Source organism: Cebus imitator, unplaced genomic scaffold, assembly GCF_001604975.1.
Source record: "Cebus imitator isolate Cc_AM_T3 unplaced genomic scaffold, Cebus_imitator-1.0 Scaffold129, whole genome shotgun sequence".
In the NCBI taxonomy this organism is placed as follows: Eukaryota; Metazoa; Chordata; class Mammalia; order Primates; family Cebidae; genus Cebus; species Cebus imitator.
Window position 1 is genome coordinate 1,020,378 of NW_016107444.1, and position 22,180 is coordinate 1,042,557.

General features: G+C 54.3%; 4 protein-coding genes and 1 non-coding gene across 16 annotated transcripts in view; 2 read left to right on the forward strand and 3 right to left on the reverse strand.

Annotated features, from left to right (window-relative positions):
* The window catches only part of BEST4 (bestrophin 4), a 22,899-nt gene extending 16,036 nt beyond the window's left edge, over nt 1-6,863 (reverse strand). For 6 of the 10 annotated variants that reach the window (XR_005202197.1, XR_005202196.1, XM_037742853.1 and 3 more), the window contains exons 1-4: nt 6,774-6,863; nt 6,542-6,658; nt 3,511-3,596; nt 585-641 (exon numbers count right to left, since the gene is read on the reverse strand). The gene's annotated coding sequence lies outside the window, so the exon portion shown is untranslated. Of the gene's footprint in view, nt 1-584; nt 642-1,995; nt 2,076-2,496; nt 2,690-3,510; nt 3,671-6,541; nt 6,659-6,773 lie in introns of those variants that run through there. The other 4 variants (XM_037742851.1, XM_037742852.1, XM_017540789.2 and 1 more) reach the window with 4 other exon arrangements.
* PLK3 (polo like kinase 3) lies at nt 2,072-7,463 on the forward strand. Its single transcript, XM_017540788.2, has 15 exons — nt 2,072-2,520; nt 2,688-2,795; nt 2,887-3,003; nt 3,451-3,580; nt 3,665-3,752; nt 4,553-4,648; nt 4,748-4,946; nt 5,062-5,188; nt 5,397-5,488; nt 5,730-5,823; nt 5,953-6,036; nt 6,129-6,291; nt 6,440-6,569; nt 6,737-6,850; nt 6,960-7,463. Exons 1-15 carry the CDS (start codon nt 2,311-2,313, stop codon nt 7,149-7,151), a joined length of 1,944 nt encoding a protein of 647 aa, XP_017396277.1. The 5' UTR covers nt 2,072-2,310; the 3' UTR covers nt 7,152-7,463.
* On the reverse strand, nt 7,386-8,831 carry DYNLT4 (dynein light chain Tctex-type 4). Of its 3 annotated transcripts, none has more exons than XM_037742856.1 (3): nt 8,773-8,831; nt 8,268-8,313; nt 7,386-8,157 (listed from the first exon to the last, which is right to left on the reverse strand). In XM_037742856.1, the coding sequence occupies exon 3, from the start codon at nt 8,145-8,147 to the stop codon at nt 7,476-7,478; it is 672 nt and encodes a 223-aa protein (XP_037598784.1). In that variant the 5' UTR covers nt 8,148-8,157; nt 8,268-8,313; nt 8,773-8,831; the 3' UTR covers nt 7,386-7,475. The 3 variants fall into 3 exon arrangements, with proteins under 3 accessions (XP_037598784.1, XP_037598785.1, XP_037598783.1); XM_037742857.1 differs by lacking the exon at nt 8,773-8,831 and adding an exon at nt 8,648-8,713; XM_037742855.1 differs by lacking the exon at nt 8,773-8,831 and having other exon boundaries at nt 7,386-8,154; nt 8,268-8,311.
* Nucleotides 8,648-16,032, forward strand: BTBD19 (BTB domain containing 19). The gene is made up of 8 exons (XM_017540797.2): nt 8,648-10,354; nt 11,683-11,896; nt 12,024-12,077; nt 13,572-13,631; nt 14,205-14,273; nt 14,346-14,477; nt 14,582-14,707; nt 14,848-16,032. Exons 1-8 carry the CDS (start codon nt 10,269-10,271, stop codon nt 14,980-14,982), a joined length of 876 nt encoding a protein of 291 aa, XP_017396286.1. The 5' UTR covers nt 8,648-10,268; the 3' UTR covers nt 14,983-16,032.
* A 4,584-nt stretch (nt 16,033-20,616) lies between these two features.
* On the reverse strand, nt 20,617-20,731 carry LOC119473042. Its single transcript, XR_005202213.1, has one exon. It is a non-coding gene; the product is annotated as a U5 spliceosomal RNA (small nuclear RNA).
* Between the last annotated feature and the right edge of the window lie 1,449 nt (nt 20,732-22,180).

Genomic DNA, 22,180 nt, shown 5'->3' on the forward strand with positions numbered 1-22,180 from the left:
AAAAAAAAAAAAAAAAGGAAAAGAAGAAGAAGAGGGGGAAGACCACCATCTACAAGCCAAAGAGGAGGCCTCAGAAGAAATATACTCTGCTGTCACCTTGATGTCGGACTTCCAGCCTCTAGAACTGTGAGAAAATACATTTCTGTTGCTTAGCCACACTTAGTAGCATTTTATGGCAGCCCTGGTCAACTAATAAAGACATATTTTACAAATGTAAAATTGCAGGTTAGGTGCGGTGGCTCATGCCTATAATCCCAGCACTTTGGGAAGCCAAGGCAGGTGGATCACTTGAGGTCAGGTGTTCAAGACCAGCCTGGCCAACGTGGTGAAACCCCTTCTCTACTAAAAAACACAAAAGTTAGCCAGGCGTGGTGGCACACACTTATAATCCCAGCTACTTGGGAGGCTGAGGCAGAAGAATCACTTAAACCCAGGAGGCAGAGGTTCCAGTGAGCCGAGATTGTGCCACTGCACTCCAGCCTGGCGACAGAGCAAGACTCCATCTCAAAAAACAAACAAACAAACAAAACATTGTAAAATTGAATATGCCCCTTTGACTCTCTAAATGCCTCAGATCCATTTACCCTGGGGATTTGTGCTTTCTAGCCCCACCACCATCTCCCCACAGGAAGACTGCTGACCTGTAAGGATAAAGACCAGACTCTTGAGCAGGCACTTAAGGCCTTCCTGCCCACCCCTATCCCCCACTCTCCCTTAGTCATCTTGGCTACTAGTATTCCTCCATGTCTTAGGCTGTCCTGGGTCTCTGTTCAGTGGTCATGAAGGCCAAGGTTGGAGAAGCTAGCCCTCATGGGTCTGATGAGGGATTAGGTGGGATCCCACTAACAGCATACGGAGGGGGATGAAATGGGCATGAGACTGAGGCCAGAAGAGCAGCAAGGAGCTGTGGCAATCATCCTGACCACAGAGACTGTGGCCCAAGCCAGGGTGTGAGGGGAAGATGGAGCCAAGGGGATAGATATTAGAGCTATTTGGGAGATAAACTTGACAGGATTTGGGTACTCAGCAAATATTTGTTGACTTTCCGGGCTACTCTTTCTAAAGTAGGCCTTTCATTTGCTCTTCTGTTTACTTCCTTCATAGCACTTTTCACAGCCTGCAATTACCTTATCTGTTTGCCTACTGTCTGTTTCCATCAAGCAGAATGTAAACTAAGTAAGGGCTGTGACCTTAATTCGTTTTGAGATAGTGTCCAGCACTTAGCAGTTGCTCTCAATAAATCTTTGCAGAATGGCACAGTAATTGATTGGCTGGCACAGAGGGAGGGCAGAGAGATGAGAGCCAAGGTCAGGAGGCCTGTGGTCCTGGGGCTCTGTCTCTGACCCTGGGAAGGGTGGGCATTGAGCAGGGATCTAAGGGTCCACATGGTTGGGAGACTTAGCTGCCCCATTGCCCGTGGCTAGCATTTGAGAAAAATCCAATTCCCATTCATCACTTTCTGGCCTTCTGGCTGCTGACCCAGGCCGGGGGTATTTTCAGAGGAAGGGAATTGGGGAGCCCACAGGAACCTGAAATCTGCCCCTCAAGAGTGTAGAAGTGGGCAGTGGAAGATGGGCCTGGAAGCATGGTAAAAGCCTTGAAATACCAGGCTCTGCTTGACTCTCAAACCTGGCAAGGCAGCCCTCGGGCCAGGCAAGCCAGGACTGTGCCTTCCTCTCAGGTCCTAAAGAGGGCAGCACTGGGCCGGGCCCTGGGCTAGGGCATGGAGCGCACGCGGTCCGGCACACAGAAAGGGGAGTGCTGGTGAGAAGCCCGGGCAAAAGCGAGCCCCGCCCCTGCCTCGCCCCTCCTGGCTAGAACGCTGATCTATCTAGTTGCTGGGGAGACGCCTCCAGATGCCCAGGTCCCACTCGGACTTCAGCACACGTTCCGAAAGATGGGGAAAGAAAGAGGCCTCCATGAGGGGGACTGGCGGTCGCCAAGGAGGGGTGGGAGACGGACAGGGATCAGCTGGCTCCTGCACCCTGATCGCACCTGCACAGTGACTGGCAAACGGGCTGCGCCCCAGGGCGTGCCCAGGAGGCGTGGCCTGGCAATGCGCTGGGTGGGGGAGGAGCTTCTGGGTGACGTAAGGCCGGGAATGGGTGTGGCTTCTCCGCGACTCGCCGCCAGGAAGGGGGCGGAACTTTCGGTGACGAGACGCCGGGGAGGGGCAGGCGTTCATTGATAAAAACGCTGGGCTCCCCCGGGCGCGAGCGCGGCGTAGCAAATCCAGGCAGCACCACGCGCGGCCGGGGCCGGGCGGAACCGAGAAGAAGCCGGGCCCCCGCGCTGCGACGCGCCGCCCGTATGGAGCCCGCCGCCGGTTTCCTGTCCCCGCGCCCCTTCCAGCGTGCGACAGCCCCACCCTCTCCCCCCGCCGGGCCCGGGCCGCCTCCGAGTGCCTTGCCCGGACCTGAGCTGGAGATGCTGGCCGGGCTACCGGCGTCAGACCCCGGGCGCCTCATCACGGACCCGCGCAGCGGCCGCACCTACTTCAAAGGCCGCTTGTTGGGCAAGGTTGGCCGGGGGACGTCCCCGGGGTGGTGATGGTGGAGGTGGGGGTCCTGGCCGGCCTCTTTTCTGACGCCGAGCCAGGCGTGGGCGCTTTACCGTAAACTCGGGGACGCCCGCGGGCTAGACTCGGCCTTCCCTGGAACACCCAGCCTGATGCCCCCTCTTCACAGGGGGGCTTTGCCCGGTGCTACGAGGCCACTGACACAGAGACTGGCAGCGCCTACGCTGTCAAAGTCATCCCGCAGAGCCGCGTTGCCAAACCGCATCAGCGTGAGAAGGTGGGTCTAGTCTCAGCTGGCGAGGGGTGGGGGGGGTGGGATGGTGGCCTGGGAACCATGGAAGGATGACGACCCTGCGCCCTCATCGCAGATCCTAAATGAGATTGAGCTGCACCGAGACCTGCAGCACCGCCACATCGTGCGTTTTTCGCACCACTTTGAGGACGCTGACAACATCTACATTTTCCTGGAGCTCTGCAGCCGAAAGGTGAAAGATGGTGATTCCAGCAGGGATGAGGGTGAGGGAGACAAGAGAGTCTTTTTTGTTGTTGTTTTGAGACAGAGTCTCGCTCTGTTGCCCAGGCTGGAATGCAGTGGCGCGATCTGGGCTCACTGCAACCTCCGCCTCCCGGGTTCAAGTTCCCCTGCCTCAGCCTCCTGAGTAGCTGGGACTACAGGCGGGCGCCACCATGCCTGGCTAATTTTTGTATTTTTAGTAGAAATGGGGTTTCAGCATGTTGGTCAAGCTGGTCTCAAACTGACCTCATGATCGGCCTCCCAAAGTGCTGGAATTACAGGCATCAGCCACTGCACCCCAGCCGAGAAGAGAGTCTTAAGACCCAAAGCTGGGGACCTGTCTCTTCCACAGGGAGCACAGATGGAGGGGGAGGGGAAGGGAAGTCCCACCAGGGGCTGAGGCAGTGGTTCTCTGCAGTCCCTGGCCCATATCTGGAAGGCCCGCCACACCCTGTTGGAGCCAGAGGTGCGCTACTACCTGCGGCAGATCCTTTCAGGCCTTAAGTACTTGCACCAGCGGGGCATCTTGCACCGGGACCTCAAGTTGGGTGAGACTCCTGAGCCCTGAGGATGGGAGGTTGGGGAGGCAGGGAGGAAGGAAGAATCTGACACACCTCTCTTTCCCCATCTAGGAAATTTTTTCATCACTGAGAACATGGAACTGAAGGTGGGGGATTTTGGGCTGGCAGCCCGGTTGGAGCCCCTGGAGCAGAGGAAGAAGTGAGTTTTGAGGAAAGGAGTCTGTGTGTGACATATGTGACAGTGCATATGTATGTAGGAGGCCAGGTGACTGTCTGATGTGTGCATGAGATAAATGGGAAGGGATGATGGGCTGTTTATGCGTATATGAAGATGGAGATGGCAGCCTGCGTTACTGGGATTGGTAGAGAGAGGAAGGATCCTATAGATGTGTGACACAGATAGAGTAGGTGACCCTGAATCCCTGAGACAGATGGGGGTATACAGATTCTTGGAGGCACATGACTTACCCTGTGTGTGGATGGGGGAAGGTGACAGGCAGCATGTGGTGTATGAGACAGACTGAGAGTGGGAATGGTGCGACATGACACTGGGTGTAAGAAGACCCTGCTGTGGCCATCATACTGAGTGTGTGGGACACAGATAGCATGTGTGGCAGATGAGTGTTTATGGGGGTTGTGACAGCTGGTGTTGGTGTGTGTGTGGCACAGACCATGGGAGGTGACAGCCTGATGCCTGTCTGACAGACAGGAGTGCAGGAAGGGAGAAGGGATCAGCTGTGGACTCTCTGTGTCGACCCTGGAGGAGGGGACAGGTCTGGGGGTCAAGCCCTCCCCCTATCATGAAGAGCAGCTGAGCAGCTGGGCCAGGCGGGTAGGCGGGGACTCAGCTGCCATCCCTGGCATCCATTGTCCCAGGACAAGCAGAAGCTCTCTGGCCTTTGGTGACAGGCAGCTGCTTTGTCTGGACTCACAGTGGGGGAAGGGGTGGGGGGCTGCTGGGCTAGGTCTCAGCCTTCTCTCCTTCTCACCTTCTTTCAGGACCATCTGTGGCACCCCCAACTATGTGGCTCCAGAAGTGCTACTAAGACAGGGCCATGGCCCTGAGGCAGATGTGTGGTCACTGGGCTGTGTCATGTGAGTCTCAGTGACCAGGGTCAGCAGCAGACAGGTGGTGGGTGTGTGGATGGGGCATCCCCTCCACTTGACTCCTGACCCCTTGGCTCTGCCCTACAGGTACACGCTGCTCTGCGGGACCCCTCCCTTTGAGACAGCTGACCTGAAGGAGACATACCGCTGCATCAAGCAGGTTCACTACACGCTGCCTGCCAGCCTCTCACTGCCTGCCCGGCAGCTTCTAGCTGCCATCCTTCGGGCTTCACCCCGAGACCGCCCCTCTATTGACCAGATCCTGCGCCATGACTTCTTTGCCAAGGTCTGTGGCTCCCTAGACCTCTAAGTCCGGTCTGTGTATTCCCAGGGATTGAAAGGGGGCAGGTGACAGGACCCCTGGAGCTTCTATTCTCTGTTCACATGGCTCCCCTCCTTAGGGCTACACCCCTGATCGACTCCCTATCAGCAGCTGTGTGACAGTTCCAGACCTGACACCCCCCAACCCGGCTAGGAGTCTGTTTGCCAAAGTTACCAAGAGCCTCTTTGGAAGAAAGAAAAACAAGAGTGAGTCTTGGGTGTCAGTGGGTTGAGGGGTAGAGCAGGAGAGCAGCTTGTCACATTTGTCTTGGGCATGTGAGTGTGGGTGTCTGGGGACTTGGGGGGGAGAGCATGTGCAGTACAGGTCCTTGGGGAGGTCAATCTCTGTGTCACCCCTGTGGGAAGTGGAGGGGCTGGGCCAGATACTGAGGACAGTATCACCCTTCACCCCCAGGTAAGAATCATGCTGAGGAGAGGGATGAGGTCTCCTGTTTGGTGAGTGGTCTCATGCGCACGTCCATTGGCCATCAGGATGCCAGGCCAGAGGTGAGGCACTCACGTGGACACTGTTCCCCTGACTCACCGCCACCCTAGCAGCTGAGGGAAGCCGGGGATAAAAGAGGCTGCTGAAGCATCCAGCCTCATGGTGGCCTAATTGGCTGTGTGTCACTAGCCTGATGGGGCTCTGACCTGGAGTGCCCTGGGAGCCAGGGCGGGGCTGGGCCATGGACTCAGGGGTTTGGATTTCGGGGCCTGTCTCACTCCCTTTCCCTGCCCAACCCTCCAGGCTCCAGCAGCTTCTGGCCCAGCCCCTGTCAGCCTGGTAGAGACAGTACCTGAAGACAGCTCACCCCGTGAGACACTGGCAAGCAGTGGAGACGGTGAGGAGGCAGGGAGGTTGAGAGGTTGCTGGAGCTGAGACCAGGGACCAGAGGGAAGGAGTGAGCAGAGAGGCCTGGCCTGGGTCCTGGGGGGCTGATGCCTAAATCTCAGTGCCCTGTCTCCTTCAGGATTTGAAGAAGGTCTGACTGTGGCCACAGTGGTGGAGTCAGCCCTCTGTGCGCTGAGAAACTGTGTGGCCTTCATGCCCCCAGGTAAGGTCGGGGTCTGGTACGTGCTGCTGTGGAGGGAGTTCTGTGGCTGGGAGGCCAGGAGCAGATCTTCACTCTCTCCTCTCCCATGACAGCGGAACATAACCCGGCCCCCCTGGCCCAGCCAGAGCCTCTGGTGTGGGTCAGCAAGTGGGTTGACTACTCCAACAAGTTTGGCTTTGGGTATCAACTGTCCAGCCGCCGTGTGGCTGTGCTCTTCAATGATGGCACACATATGGCCCTGTCAGCCAATAGAAAGTAAGTGCTGTTACGGGGTGCCTTGTATTTAGGCCACTAACCCAGCAGGGCTGCACCTGGGTGTGTGCTCCTGGCTTAGGGATCTAGGGTTTCTCAGGGGAGGGGCACTGGTGCAGGGCACCCTCTGACCTCTGCCTCCCCATTCCAGGACTGTGCACTACAACCCCACCAGCACAAAGCACTTCTCCTTCTCCGTGGGTGCTGTGCCCCGGGCCCTGCAGCCTCAGCTGGGTATCCTGCAGTACTTCACCTCCTACATGGAGCAGCACCTCATGAAGGTGTGAGGGGTGGAGCTGTGGCACACTGAAAACCAACACATCCTGATCCCTTCTGATTCCCCCTTGGTGGTGGGGGGTGGTACTCAAAGCTAGAGGATAAGGCACACATTAATGGCGAGGGGACTGTCTCATGCTTGATCAGTGACTTGCCCCAATCCCACACCCAGGGTGGAGATCTGCCCAGTGTGGAAGAGGTAGAGGTACCTGCCCCGCCCTTGCTGCTGCAGTGGGTCAAGACGGATCAGGCTCTCCTCATGCTGTTTAGTGATGGCACTGTCCAGGTAAAGGACCATCCAGGAGTTGCTGGGAAGGTCTGGGAGGCCCAGGGTGCTGGGGAGGAAGCTGGGTCCGGAGCCTAGGCCCTGACCACTGTCATCCTCCTGTGTGCAGGTGAACTTCTACGGGGACCACACCAAGCTGATTCTCAGTGGCTGGGAGCCCCTCCTTGTGACTTTTGTGGCCCGAAATCGCAGTGCTTGTACTTACCTCGCTTCCCACCTTCGGCAGCTGGGCTGCTCCCCAGACCTCCGGCAGCGACTTCGCTATGCTCTGCGCCTGCTCCGGGACCGCAGCCCAGCGTAGCACCCAAGCCCTGAGGCCTAAGGCCCGTGCCTGGAAGGCTCTGGCCCTTGCCTTTGTGGCCCTTCCCGTTCCTTTGGTGCCTCACTGGGGGCTTTGGGCTGAATCCCCCAGGGAATCAGGGACCAGCTTTACTGGAGTTGGGGGCAGCTTGTCTTCCCTGGCTCCTACCCACTCTCCAAGATAAGCCTGAGCCTTAGCTCCCAGCTAGGGGGCGTTATTTATGGACCACTTTTATTTATTGTCAGACACTTATTTATTGGGATGTGAGCCCCAGGAGGGTCTCCTCCTAGGATAATAAACCATTTTGCAGAATTGGAGTCTCCCTCACTCGCAGTAGAGCCCGTGGACTGTGGCCACGGCAAAGATCGAGGCGTTGGTGTAGGAGGCGGAGGCCAGCCCATCGCACGCCTCGTCCCAGAGTGCGCGGCTAACTACAAGCACGCCCTGCCCCGCGCGTGGCCCCAGCACCACGCTGCACACCAGCTTGTAGCGCGGGGGGCTGAGTTCGCGCAGGCGCACGCGTACCTGCTCGCAGAGCTCCTGCGCCAGATGCCCGGCCTCGGTGCCCGAGTAGCTCACGTCTCTCAGCCCTGCGGCCAACGCCGCCTCCAGAGCACGCTGTGCGCGCGCAGCCTCCCAGCGCTCCCCCGGCACCGGCTCCCTGCGGTAGGAGGGTGCCACCCGACGGGCGGGCGCCAGGGGCAACCCCGAGAAGCTGACCCGTGAGCCCAGAGGGGGCACGGGGCCCAGGGATGGCCGCCGACCCCCAGGGCCCGCGCCTGGCCCAGCCAGGGAGTTCCGGCGGGAGAAGGACGCAACCAGGCCCAGCATGGAGCCCCGGCGTGAGGCCGGTCCCGGACCTGGACCTGGACCTGCTGGTCGAGCCTCATCTATGCTGGGCAGGCGGCCTCGGGGCCGCACCAGTGAGAGTTTCGGCCGGGAGTCTTTGGCATTCTCCTCCTCCTGGCGTCCAGGAGGCAGCGGCCTACTGGCCATGGACCTGCTGGCTGGAGGACCCACACTCAGGGAGGCCTTCACGGGGCATCTGTCTACCCACCCCAGCCTCTTGCTCAGTGATGTCAAGAGTTTTTACCTTCTTCCCCCTTCTTACCTGTGTTTTGGAACAAGTAGATCAAATAGTCCCAGGCTGCCTGGGTTCCTAGGTGCCGAGAAGGTTGAAGGCTGTTAGACACACAGGCTGCTGGGACTGGGATCCTCGGCTAGTCCCTGCCCGCTGAGCTCCTTCCCTGTGCACTGTGGAGGTTAGCCAGGTGCACTGAGTCTTAGACACTGCCTTTTCTCCCTTCCACCAGACTTCTGTAAAAGGGGAGGCGGACCTCTGCCTCAGCCTGGACTGTGGAGGTGATGGTGCCTCCAACCCCTAACCAGGAAGGACCAACAGACCCAGCTCCTTCAGCCCCAGGCCTGGGGGTGTTGAATCCAATCCTCTTGCACTAGATCTACTCTAGAGTGGCTGGCACAAAGATTCCCCCACACTTGGCTGTGGCTGAGGGCAGACTTGTGAAGCCCCCTTCCACCTTCTGCCTCTGGCCTCTGATCCCGCTTCCTCCAGAATCAGTTCTGGGATGGCAGCCCTCTGCTCCTGAAACTCCCTCAGGCACCTGAGTCACCTGCAGTTTTGGCTTCTGAGTTCTCTCCTGACTCCACAGCTCTGGCTGTGGGGGCCTGAAGGGCAAGTGGGAGGGGAAGGACCTGTGTTGTGGAGTTGCCAAGGGTTGCTGGGGCAAACACTCCTCCCTTCCGGGATCCATCCCTCCAGTCCAGCTCTGGCTTAACCTGACAGCGTTGTTACTGTGAGCACGTGCTGAGTGTGGGGTGCCCCCGAGTCATCAGGAAGAGCGGCCGACAGGGTGTTGCAAACTCAGGCAAACTCCCTAAGCGTGGACTACAGGGGTAGATGTAGAGCCAGGCTGTGGTCAGAAAGGCCTCATCCTACCCCGGGGCTCTTCAGCCAGGGTTCATTTCCCCCCCTTGTGGAATGGCTGGATGACTGGCCATTTGTGAACAAGTCACAGAGGCCTAGGATATGGGGGAGACCTTGAGGCTGCGGGGGTGGTGGCTCAGGAATCCAGGGTCTGGGCCCACAGGAAGGAACACGTCATGGCTCTGCCTCCCCATCAGCCTCAACAAGGACAAACATTTCCGCTGTCGGCGCAGAGTTAGGGTGGGGCTTGGATGACTTCCTCAGTTCAGGGTTATGTGCGGGGGAGGGGAGGCCCATTGGCTCAGCTGGTAGGAACCAGGCTTAAAAAGTGGCAATGACTCGGCAGTGAACCCCGAGTCCAGCCTCATGACCCTTGCTGACCCAAGTGTCCTGGGGCTTGTCCCTAGCTGGCTACATATTGTGTGGCCTAGTACCTAGATTTCCCCGATGAGGCATTTCTGAGATGGCAGAGGCTGTGACACCTCTGCCAGAGCTGACACTCATGTGACTTCCCTCTGGCAGGGACGGGACTGTCCCCTCCCAAACAAGCCAGGTCTGGGTCCTGGAAACCCGTCTATGGGGGCGAGGATTTTCCCTGTTGAGTGGGGGTTTCCCAGGCCTGGCTAACAGGATCCTGACCCTGTGTGCCTGTGGAGGAGGGAAGGGTTAGGAGGGCAGGGAGTTTGAACTCTGAACCTAGGGCAGGCCGGGGTTCAGGGGCTAAGACCCTTGGATGGTGCTTAGTGCTCCTCTAAGGGCTGAAGTTTTCCCTGGGCTTGCCGGGAGATGGGTGGAGTCTATTCTCAGGCCGGCTCCAGTTTCCATGGAAACCTACAGGCTTCCCACCCCGGCGCTGCCTGGGCAGACTCCCAGCCAGGGCCTCTTTCGCCGCCAGCCAGCCAGCCAGCCAGCCAGCCTCTTCCCAGGACCACGGGCCGCTCTAGCCTTGGCTTCTCCTGGCCCCTCCCTGTGTCTGTTCCTGTCCCTCAGCCTCTGGCCCCTGATGCTTTCAGGAGCCTGGGCCTCTCCTGCTCCACTCTTAAACCTCAGCTTCTCAGCAAACAGGCCTCCCAAGTCCCTGCTTCTCCCTCTGGGGCCTTGCTACTCTCACCAGCTCTAGGGCCTGGTCAGACTTCCCAGGCCCCCTCCTTCACCCCTAACCCTTCTCACCCATGGATCCCCCGGGACTGGTCGTGCATGGGAAAGCTGAACCCTTTTCCGCAGCACTCCGAAGCCTCGTCAACAACCCGCAATACAGGTGAGGGTGGGCCCTGCCTGCAGGTTTTCCTTAGGTGGCTCTGCCAGCCCCAGGTCTGAGGCGGCCCTGGTGAGAAGAGGCTGGGAATAAGAACTTGGCCCTCTTCCCTGGTGAACTCAGGCTGTGGGAAGGTCACATGTGGAACTTGGCTACTGGTCACTCAGTGTCTGTGAGACCCTGAGAGCTGGAGAGAGGCAGGGCTGGTGGGGGTCCTTGGGGATAGAGCTGGGAGCTGCTGTGTGAACTTAGGCAAAGCCCTTCTTCTTTGGACGTTGGGCCCCTGGCAGAAGAGAATGATTCTCAGCCCCTGGGATTCTGAGAGACGGTGGGTCATGATTCCCCTCCTCCTTCCACTCACTCAGCTTGGTGTTGAGGCCTCTCTGCTTGAGGAAGAGGAACAGATGATCCTGTTCTGGGAACTGAGGCTTCACAAGAAGAACAAAGCTTGAGGGATTGAGCCATATCCCTGACAGGAAGCCTGGGGGTGCTGGCTGCTCCCTGCTGGCTAGAATGCCAGTAGTGTCTGAAACCAGGGATAGAGGTTACAGGAGGCAGGGCTGTGAGGAGAGCTAGAATGAAGCTCTCTGTCTTCATGCTCTCAGATCTGGGCTCTTTCCCAAAGGGTGGTGACTTCCATCACCCTGCTTCTTTGGGGGTCACAGTCTGGTCTGGGTAATGTGAACACTGTGAACACTCCAGGCTTGGACCTGGGACTAAGAGGCTCCAGGAGGCTCCAGCCTCATCTGCCTCCTATCACCTGCCTTGTTCAGAGGTCCAGAGCTGGGGCCGGAAGTGATCATGAAGATGGAAACTGTGGTCTGGCTCATGATGGAGCATCACTGCTGTCTGTTTGCAGTCAATGTGCACTCTCCACCCTACACTCCCACACCCTCCTGTCTGGAGGAGGGCTGAAAAAAGCTGAGTTTGCAGCTGGTGGAGGAGGAGCCAAAAGAAGCTTCCCTTACCCCAAGACTCAGGCTGGGGAGGAGAGGGAAAGGTGGGATCAACCTTACTTATATTAGCCCAGATGCCCCTCAGTAATCAAGCATAGTCACCTCCTCCAAGACCAGAGGTTTAGGATTATTGTCCCATTTCATGGGTGAGAAACCTGAGATTCAAAGATAGGAAGTCACTTGCCTACGGTACTATTGGGTAGAGCTGGGACTAGAACTCAGGCCTGTGGGTCCCAGACATTCTGCTAGAGGGACTAAGCTCTGTCTCTTACATTCTGGATAGGAAACTAAGACCCAGAGTGGGCAAAGGCACAGCCCAAGTTGCACTCTAGACTATGGCCTCCTCTCCGCTGGCTCTCTGCCTCTCTCCCACAGTGATGTTCGCTTCGTGGTCGGTCAAGAACAGCAGGAGATATTTGCCCATCGGTGCTTGTTGGCCTGTAGATGCAACTTCTTCCAGCGACTTCTGGGCACAGAGCCAGGCCCTGGGGTGCCTAGTCCTGTGGTGCTAAGCACTGTGCCAACTGAGGCCTTCCTGGCAGTGCTGGAGTTCCTATATACCAACAGTGTCAAGCTGCACCGCCACTCTGTGAGCCCACTGATCAAAGGCCTGGGTGGGAGAGGTGGGGGGGGCCAGAGGCAGGAGTTTGCCCATTACACTGTGGGCCTAGGGCAGGGGAAACTCCCTTCCACTCCCCCAACCACCCACTCTACAGGTGCTGGAAGTGCTGACAGCGGCTGTGGAGTATGGGCTGGAGGAACTGAGAGAGGTGGGTTTTTGTGCTAGGTCCCTGTCTCATTTCCCTTGCCTCTCATGGGCTTACTTCCCACCCTGTTTCACACACACTCTGGCCTGGAGAGGAATGTGTGCCCACACAGAGAGAAGTATGCGTATCTCTCCATGTTAGAGGGCATGAATCTGTGCCTGTGTGCAAAAGGATCCATGCATGCCTGCCCCGTGTGTGCTGTGGGGGTCGGGGGGTGTTTATGGCTCTTGCTATAAATACAAGGATGTCAGCCTTGATCTCTGTTCTCCAGAGAGAGAGAGGAGACAGACACTGAAAACACTTATCTGGGTGGCATAAGAAGTGTGATAGAGGCCGGGAGTGGTGGCTCATGCCTGTAATCCCAGCACTTTGGGAGGATGAGGCAGGCAGATCATGAGGTCAGGAGTTCGAGACCAGCTTGGCCAAAATAGTGAAACCCCATCTCTACTAAAAATGCAAAAAATTAGCTGGGCGTGTTGGCGGATGGCTGAAATCCCAGCTACTTGGGAGGCTGAGGCAGAAGAATCACGTGAACCTGGGAGGCAGAGGCTGCAGTCAGCTGAGATTGCGCCATTGCACTCCAGCTCGGGCAACAGTGTGAAACTCCGTCTCAAAAAATAATAAATAAATAAATAAAATTCACCAGGCGTGCTAGTACGCTCCTGTAATCCCAGCTACTTAGGAGGCTGAGGCATGAACACTACTTGAACCTGGGAAGCGGAGGTTGCATGAGGGTGGGGCACCTCTCCAGTCCTGCCACTAGGGAGAGGAGAAGACTTCCTGGAGGAGGAAGCATTTGTATTGGATCTGGTAGAACAAATAGGATTTTGTTCGTAGGGGAAGTGGGAAGATGGCATTCTAGTCACAGAGGCAGAAAAAGGGCTAGTGAGACATTTGGTGTGTCTGGACTGTGAGGAGAGAGCAAGGTGAGACTGCAGAGGACGCCAGGGCCTGGTCATGTAGGGCCCTCCAGCATTTGGACTTCTTTTAAGCAGAAGGCAGTGGAGATTCACTGAAGGTTTCCGGTAAGGGAGTGAGGAACTGGAAGCTCAGGGGAGAAGGGATTGAAAGAGGTGGGGAGGACTCACCAGTCAGTCAGGAGGTGAGTGCAGCAGTCAAGAGATGAGAAAGATGTTACAGATGAAATTCAAGTTTCTGCTAAAAATAGAAGTATGCTTGAGTCAGGAAGGGAACAAGTGGAGGAAGCTAAGCATCCTGAAAGAAGGGGAGAATTTTGCATGGCTCTTATCTGGTCTTGATTAGTGGCAAATGTGCTAGAAGGTGGGTGGCGGGGATTGGTTTTGCTAGTGACCAGTTCCTGTGAGCTAGCTGTCTCAGGCTCCCACGATTCTCTGCCTCCTCTGGCCTGGGAGGTCAGGATGCATCTGGGGCTGCTAGGTGACTTACCGTTCCAAGCCTGCTCATTGCTTCTGGGGTAGAGCTAGTGTCTTGGAGCAGGGACACCGCCACACAACCCACATTCATTTCTGTTCCCAGCTGTGCCTGCAGTTTGTGGTGAAGGTGCTGGATGTGGAGTTGGTTTGTGAAGCCCTGCAGGTGGGTGCTGCTGGACAGGCATGGAGGAGTCTGGCTCTGTGTGTGGAAATGGGCCCCCAGGTGCTGGGAGCTTGGGCCTGCTGTGTCTGGCCTGGAATAACTTAGGTACTTTGTGGGTGGGGGGGGTGCTCCAATGATGTTTATATGATGAATTCTATGCCCAGACATGTGGGGTCCTGGGTATATCAGCTGGGTCAGGTGCAGGAGCAGATATTGAAGGGACTGGAGGTTTTTGCTGGTCTTCTAGCTAGGGCTGGGGAATGGTTCTCAGCTGGACTTGGGGTAGGGGGATGGGTGGCTGTAGACTTTAGAAGCCAAGACTAAGCTCCAGGTGGGGTTTGAAGGCCGTGGGGTGGTCTCCTGCAGGGAAGGACAGGTTGTAGAGTGAGTCCACCTGTGTGTATATGTGTGTACCAAGGCTTTCACTGGGTCTAGTTTCCTGGAGGGCCGAGGACCCTGTCCGCCTCCCCAGCTAGGGCTAGGGTCAGGCTTGCAGTGGTGGGTCCCAGTGAGCAGAGCTGGACTATGCGACCACTCCAGTCTCCAACCTGACCTCCCTCATTCTGCTCGCAGGTGGCCGTAACCTTTGGCCTGGGGCCGCTGCAGGAGCATTGCGTGGCTTTCATAGAGGCCCACAGCCAGGTACTGCTCCCTTCATACTCTTCACCCCACGCAATGCATTCTGCTCCTCCCTGACCCATTTGCCGGTCGCAGGAGGCCCTCCGGACCCGAGGCTTCCTGGAGCTGTCGGCGGCCGCGCTGCTGCTTCTGCTACGCAGCGACAAGCTCTGCGTGGACGAGGCTGAACTGGTCCGCGCGGCCCGGAGCTGGGCGCGCGTGGGCGCAGTGAGTGGGGCTGGGGGAGCGCAAGGGCGCGGAAGGAGGTGCGGGCCGCAAGCCCGGCTAGCAGGCCGCAAGGCGGGTGCCCGACTCAGGGCTGGCGTTCGCAGGCGGTGCTGGAGCGGCCGGTGGCCGAGGTGGCGGCCCCCGTGGTGAAAGAGCTGAGACTAGCCTTGCTGGCCCCGGTGGAGCTGAGCGTCCTCGAAGAGCAGAACCGGCAGGAGCCCCTCATCCCGGTGCGGACGCGGGGAACCGGCCCAGCTCCACTCAGCAGCGGGGTTTCAGGGCGCTGGGAGGAGGAGGGCGCGGCCCAGCCCACAGTCCTTGGGGCGAGGGGCCACCGCGGGACTGAGCGCTGACTGGCCTTGCTCTGCAGGTGGAGCAGATCGTGGAGGCGTGGAAGTGCCACGCCCTGCGGAGAGGGGATGAGGCCCGGGGCACCCCATGTCGCCGCCGGAAAGGCACCCTGCCCCGGGAGCATCACCGCTTTCTGGACCTGGGTTTCAAATGACCCAGTGTCGGGACTCGCGGGGGGAGCCCTGGGCCCGCCCAGCTGAGCCTGCCCCAAACTACAACTCCCGACGTGCTCGGCGTTCCGGATCGCGCTTCCGTTCCCGGCGTGCTCAGCGGGCTGGGAGCCGGAAGGACCGTTGTCTGCCACGCATAGACCTTTGTGACGGGTCGAGCCGGTGTGGGCGAGGTGGGGCCGGGCAGGGCTTGGGCTGAGCCTCTCTGCGGTGGCGAAACTCGAAAACGCAGATTTCTTTCGCTCGACGCCCTCACTCTACGCCCTGTCTCTGGGCATTGTCGCCCAGCAGTCTATTCTGATGACTCATATTATCTATCTGTTCAGCTCAACTCCCTCTTTCATTCCAGACCTGCCTCCTGGAGATCACTACCTGAATGTCCCTCAGACACCAAAGGCTCCTTGCGAAATTGGTCTCCCCAGCTTTCCCCAGCTCTGCCCCCATCGTGTTTTTCACTTCCGTGGGCGCCCACGCCAGAAACCTGGATCTCATCCTTGCCTATTCCTCTTCCTCACACCTGCCTCAGGTCGCTTTTACCTTGTAAGAGACCTTTGCAGTTGGTTTCGTTCTCTCAGCCCCAGGTTCAGCCTGTCCTGTCTGACACGTCTCAGTCTTCCTGCCTTCACTCCAGCACCCCCTCAATCCATTTCTCACAGTGCAGCCAGACCTGTCTATGATGGTCAGTCCTATGGCCCTTAAGTCCTGGAATATCCCATTGACCTTCTGGACAAAATTCAATCTATTTCACTTTCAAGGCACAACTTAGTAAGTGGTTCCTAAATACTAGCAACTCTTCTTTCAAATACGATCTTTGCATAACTTCCCTCATCCTGGAGGTATTAGTCCTCTAGCTCCCTGTTTACTTAGTTATTGCAGACCCTCTGCTATCTCCTTCGTTCACCATACATCTTGTTTTCCTGAGGTTGGAAATCTCCCTGGAGAAAGATCCCTGGGGATTGGAGTGACGTCTTACTCATTTCTGCTTCCGCAGTCTCTGTCAGATAATCAGCACTCTGTAAATGTTAAGTAAATGACTTTGTTTCCTTATATTTATTTAAGAGAGGGTCTTAACTCTCAGGATGGAATGTAGTGGTGCAATTTCGTCTCACTGCAGCCTCAGCCTCATGGGCTCAAGCAATCCTTCCACTTCAGCCCCCTGATTAGCTGGGACTACAAGTGTGCTCCACCACATTTGGCTAATTTTTTTTTCTGTTTGTAGAGATGAAGTCTCCCTATCTTGCCCGGGCTGATCTCAAATTCCTGGGCTAAAGCTGTCCCACTCCGTCTTCCCAAAGTGCTGGGATTACAGCTGTGAACCACCACGGCACCTGGCCTATTTCCTCATTTAAATGGCACTTTATTCCATAAAGAGTTTTAAATGAGCTGCAAAGCAAGATACTATCAACCTAAAATGAGAGATAGTTGACTATTTAGAAGAAAATAAAGTTAGATTTCCGTCTCAGGGACTTTATTCAAAAAGATATTACACAGGAGACTGGGCACCGTGGGAGGCCAAGGTGGGTGGATTGCCTGAGCTCAGAGGTTCGAGACCACCATGGCCAATGTGGCAAAACCCTCTCTCTACTATAAATACAAAAAGTTAGCCAGGCGTGGTGGTACATGCCTGTAATCCCAGCTACTTGGAAGGCTGAGGCACAAGAATTGCTTGAATCCAGAAGACAGAGGTTACAGTGATCTGAGATTGTGCCACTGTACTCCAGCCAGGGTGACAGAGTGAGACTCTGCCTCAAAAAAAAAAAAAAAAAAAAAAAAAAAAAAAAAAAAAAAAAATATATATATAAAAACACACACACACACACTATATATATATATATGCTATATACACTTTGTGCTATACTTTGTGATATATATATTTGGATATATATATGGATATATATATCACATATATATATACTTTGTGATATATATATATATCACAAAGTATATATAGCACAAAGTGTATATATATAGCACAGAGATTAAAGATGTTATTTGGCATTATCTCTCAAGACAGAAAATGTGTTTACTCAGTAGTTACCATGTCATGGCAGCATTGTCTGGGTAGTGGAAATTGAAAATCATCAGTATGTCCATTACTAGAGGACTGGTTATATTAACTATGTTATATTTCTATAATGATATTTTTAAAATCCATGATCTTTGGTGAAAAAAGCACAGCATAGACCAATTACAACATGTTAAAAAAGGTAGCATAGTGATTAAGAGTGTGTCTGGTTTTGCATCTGCTCCAAAAAATAATAATAATAATAATAATAATAAAAACAAGAGTGTGTCTTCTGGAGCCAGGATGCTTGCGTTTGAATCCCAGCTCCACACACACTGTTTTTGTGATTAACTTTCTTTGCCACAGCTTTCTTATTTATAAAATGGAGATAATGGAACATATTTAGTAGAGCTTTTTTTTTTGTTTGTTTTTGTTTTTTAAGATGGAGTCTCCCTCTGTCGCGAAGGCTGGAGTGCAGTGGAGAGATCTGGGCTCACTGCAACCTTTGCCTCCTGGGTTCAAGCAGTTCTCCTGCCTTAGCCTCCAGAGTAGCTGGGATTACAAGGCATGAGCCACCACACTTGGCTAATTTTTTTTGTATTTTTAGTAGAGATGGGGTTTCTCCATGTTGGTCAGGCTGATCTAGAACTCCCAACCTCAGATAACCCGCCTGCCTCAGCCTCCCAAAGTGCTGGGATTACAGGCGTGAGCCACTGCACCTGGCCTTTAGTAGAGTTTTTAGGAAGATTAAAGTAGTTAATTTTATAAAATACTTAGAATTGTAGTGGAACAGATTAAATTCTGTATATGTGTTCAGAAAACATATTCATTCATTTGTTCCACAATTATTCATTGAATGCTCTTGCACTAGACACTGATTTAGGGTCATGGAATAAATACATCGAACAAGTCCAATGCCTCATGGAACTAACATTCTTTTTTTTTTTGCAACAAAATCTTGCACTGTTACCCAGGCTACAGTGTGATGGCCTGATCTCAGCTCACTGCAACCTCCACCTCCCGAGTTCAAGCAATTCTCCTGCCTCAGCCTCCTGAATAGCTGGAATTACAGGTGCCCACCACCATGCCTGGCTAATTTTTTTTTTTTTTTTTTTTTTTTTTTTGAGACAGAGTCTCACTCTGTCGCCCAGGCTGGGGTGCAGTGGTGCGATCTTGGCTCACTGCAACCTCCGCCTCCCGGGTTCAAGCAACTCTCCTGCTTCAGCCTCTCAAGAAGTTGGAATAACAAGTACACGCCACTACACTTGGCTAATTTTTGTATTTTTAGTAGAGGCATGGTTTCACCCTGTTAGGTAGGCTGGTCTTGAGCCGTTGACCTCAAGCCATCCATCTGACTCGGCCTCCTAAAGTGCTGAGATTACAGATGTGAGCCACCATGCCTGGCCGCCTGGCTAATTTTTTGTATTTTTTAGTAGAGATAGGGTTTCACTATGTTGGCCAGGTGGGTCTAGAACTTCTGACCTCGTGATCCGCCCGCCTCATCTTCCCAAAGTGCTGGGATTATAGGCGTGAGCCACCAGGCCCGGCCCATGGAGCTAACATTCTAAGAGAAACATTCAGTAAACAAGTAAAGAAATGTATGATCTAATTCAGGGAGTAGTTTGTGCTATGAAGAAAAGCAAAACAGGTTAAAAAGACAGCTATGTGGTGGAAGTGGGACTATTTCATACAGGGCAGTGATTGTAGACCTCTGATGAGATAACATTTGACAAGAGATCTGCAGGGAGCCACGTGTCATGGGGAAAGGCATTGGAGGGTTTTGTGGAGAAGAGTGATGTGTGATCAGATTTACTTTAAAAGAATAATAATCTGGGCTGGGCATGGTGGCTCCTGTCTGTAATCCCCGGACTTTGGGAGGGCAAAGGGGGCAAATCACATGAGTCCAGGAGTTTGAGACCAGCTTGGTCCACCTGGTGAAATCCCATCTCTACAAAAAATACAAAAATTAGCTGGTGTGGTGGTGTGCACCTGCAGTCCCAGCTACTTGGGAGGCTGAGGTAGGATTGCTTGAATCCAGGAGATGGAGGTTGCAGTGAGCTAAGATTGCACCTCTGCACTCCAGCCTGGTGGACAGAGCAACCCTGTGGAAAAAAAAAAAAAAAAGAAAGAAAAGAAAAAAAATAATTTGGCTTGTTTTTGTTTTTGTTTTTGAGACAGAGTCTTGCTCTGTTGCCTGGCTGGAGTGCAGTGGCACAATCTTCGCTCACTGCAACCTCCGTTGCCTGGGTTCAAGCAATTCTCCTGCCTCAGCCTCCTGAGTAGCTGGGACGACAGGTGCATGCTACCACTCCAAGCTAATTTTTTTGTATTTAGTAGAGATGGGGTTTCACTATGTTGGCCAGGATGGTCTCAATCTCCTAACCTCGTGATCCTCCTGTCTCAGCCTCCCAAAATGCTGGGATTACAGGCATGAGCTACCTCGCCCCGCCAGAATCTGCCTGTTATGTGGAGGACTGGGATAGAGAAGGGCAAGAGCAAGATAGAGGAATGGTCTAGAGAAAACAGTTAGGGAGGTTTTGCAATTATCCAGCAAGAGATCTTGGACCAGAATGGCAGCAGTGGAGGTGGTAAAATGTGGTTGGATGAAGCATATGCTTTGAAGGTGGGAGTCAGTAGGACCAGGTGATGGCTATAAACTGGGGGGTCTCTAGCTATCAGATGGCATTTACTTAAAGCCATGAAGCTAGGTTAGCTCCCTTATGAGGAGGGAATAGGAAGGAGGTAGACTATTCTATCAAAATACTCTTTCCACAGGGCACTTCTCACTGAGATATTATTCATCCGGGATTTATGTTATTTATTAAATTATTTGTTTTGTGTTTGGTTCCATTAGAAAAGCTCCATAGGGGCTGGGCAATCTGGCTCATGCCTGTAATCCCAACACTTTAGGAGGCCCTGGTGAGGTCAGGAGTTTGAGACCAGCCTGGCCAACATGGTGACCCATCCCTACTAAAAATACAAAATATTAGCCAGGCATAATGGCATGCACCTATAATCCCAGCTACTGGGGAGGCTGAGGCAGGAGAATCGCTTGAACCCAGGAGGCGGAAGTTGCGATGAGCCGAGATTGCACCATTGCACTCCAGACTCAGTGACAAGAGCGAAACTCGGCCGGGCGCGGTGGCTCACGCGTAATTCTAGCACTTTGGGAGGCCGAGGTGGGTGGATCACCTGAGGTCAGGAGTTCAAGACCAGCCTGGCCATGATGGAGAAACCTCATCTTTAAAAAAAAAAAAAGAGCAAAACTCTGTCCCTGCCCCCCAAAAGAAAAGAAAAGCTTCATAAGGGAAGGAACCTTGTATCTTCACCACATAAACAGTTTGGATTCGCAGTTGAATTGGGGAAAAAAATCAGTCTGAAAGAGCCTCACTAAATCCCTAGCAGCTAGATATACCATCCCTGAAACTCTAGCCCCATAAGGCTTAAGTAACGACTGGAAAATGCTTTCCACTATTTTTATATCTCTTACATCTGCAACAAAGTATGAAAAAAAATTAACTGGGCATGGTGGCACACACAGAAGCCAATAAACACGAAGTGCAGTTCAAAATCATGTGGCTTACAGATCTAATCTTCGACACTTGCAGTTCAGTGTCATGAAACACAAGGCCTCAAAAAATTCCATAGTGACTCAAAACTATTTCTCTCCACGGAAATCTTTAGTAAAAGGCAAAAGATCTACATGATTTGAAGAGAAACCAAAGTGTGTGTCTGACTTCCACTTCAAACCTCGCAGAGAGAGCTAACACTCAAGACTCGTATGGTTTTTGGGTGCTTGCACGGCACGCACTCCTTGCATGTAGTTTATGCACACAGCTCGTGTTAGAGGCATCATGTCCTAAAATAGCGCAGAAACCCCTGCACAGAGGGAGCCTAAGCATTGTGAGGGTGTCTTTTCATGGTGCACCATGGGTATGCCAATCACAGGCAGCTCTAGGCTGGCTGGGGTGGCTCGGGCAGGGCCCCGGGGGCTGGACCACTGGGACTCGTGGGTTGCTGCTCTCCTCTGCAGGTCCTTCTGGGACCCGCACCCCGTGTGCGGTGCCAGGTGCCCAGTGCTTTGCGGGCAGGTGTTTGTCCCCGGGGTTAGGGTCCTGTCCCGCCATTCCTTACCTGTAGTGAGCCTTTGCCTTAGGGAGAGGGATGGGGAAACAGCTGGACACAGACACTCAGGAGCAGTGGGACCTCATAGGAGGCATGACACCTGGAAGAGATGGCATCCGATCCAATTCACTTAGAAGGGTGATAAGGGGTCATGTCAAGGGGAGGTGGGAAAGTGTTCTAGGCAAAGGGAATGGCAGATGGACCTGAAGACCAATTCAGCCTGTCCAGACGGTGGCCCCCATGTGTCTGATGAGGGGGCGCTGGGGTGAGAGGCAGAGACTATATCTCCCTGGGCCTGGGAAGATGAAAATGAGGAAGCTTACTGAGGCTGGGTAACTTGCCCCAGGGTTACTCCACTGGTAAGTGGCACAGCTGGCTGACCCCCTTTGCACTATTCTGGCCTGGTGAGTTCTCTCTGCTCCACCTAGAAGCCCCTCCTTGGTGACCCAAACACTACTGGACCCAAATCCAGCCTCTCTCCCTATAGTAAGCTCTCAATCCAGATGACGTTACCAAGTATATGACAAAAATCCAGAATCTGGGGTCTTTCCCACCCAGAGCTAGAGAAGCTAATACCTCTGGACCCCACAGAAGCCTGCTGGTTGTACCGTGTACCCTAGGTTCTATACCAACACCCACTTCTCGAGTCTTTTTAGGCATTTTAGTGTGGATTCAATTGCAATAGTCGTTTCTTCTTTTTTGTGTCTTTGGTCAGAACATGATTTCTTGGCCTTTGTCCAGGTGGGGTGGGATGTGAGAAGGCCATGTTTGTGGGGTGGCCTCATTCCTGGTGAGTGGGTGGTTGGAGCCCAGGGTCTATGTGTCTCCGTCGATGGCTGGGAAAGGGCAGTTGCAAACCTCCCCGTGCTGCTGGGTGAGGCTCCGTGCTCTATTTCAGGGCTGTGGCCACTCTTCAACGCCTCTGCTCAGTGGGGCTGTTCAACCTCCACAGAACAAATAGCTTCAATTGTGTCCTCACTAGCTGCTGGCACCTGTTTCTGGGCAGTTCCTGCAACTGATCCACTGGCTGGCTAGCCAAAGATGCCTCTCAG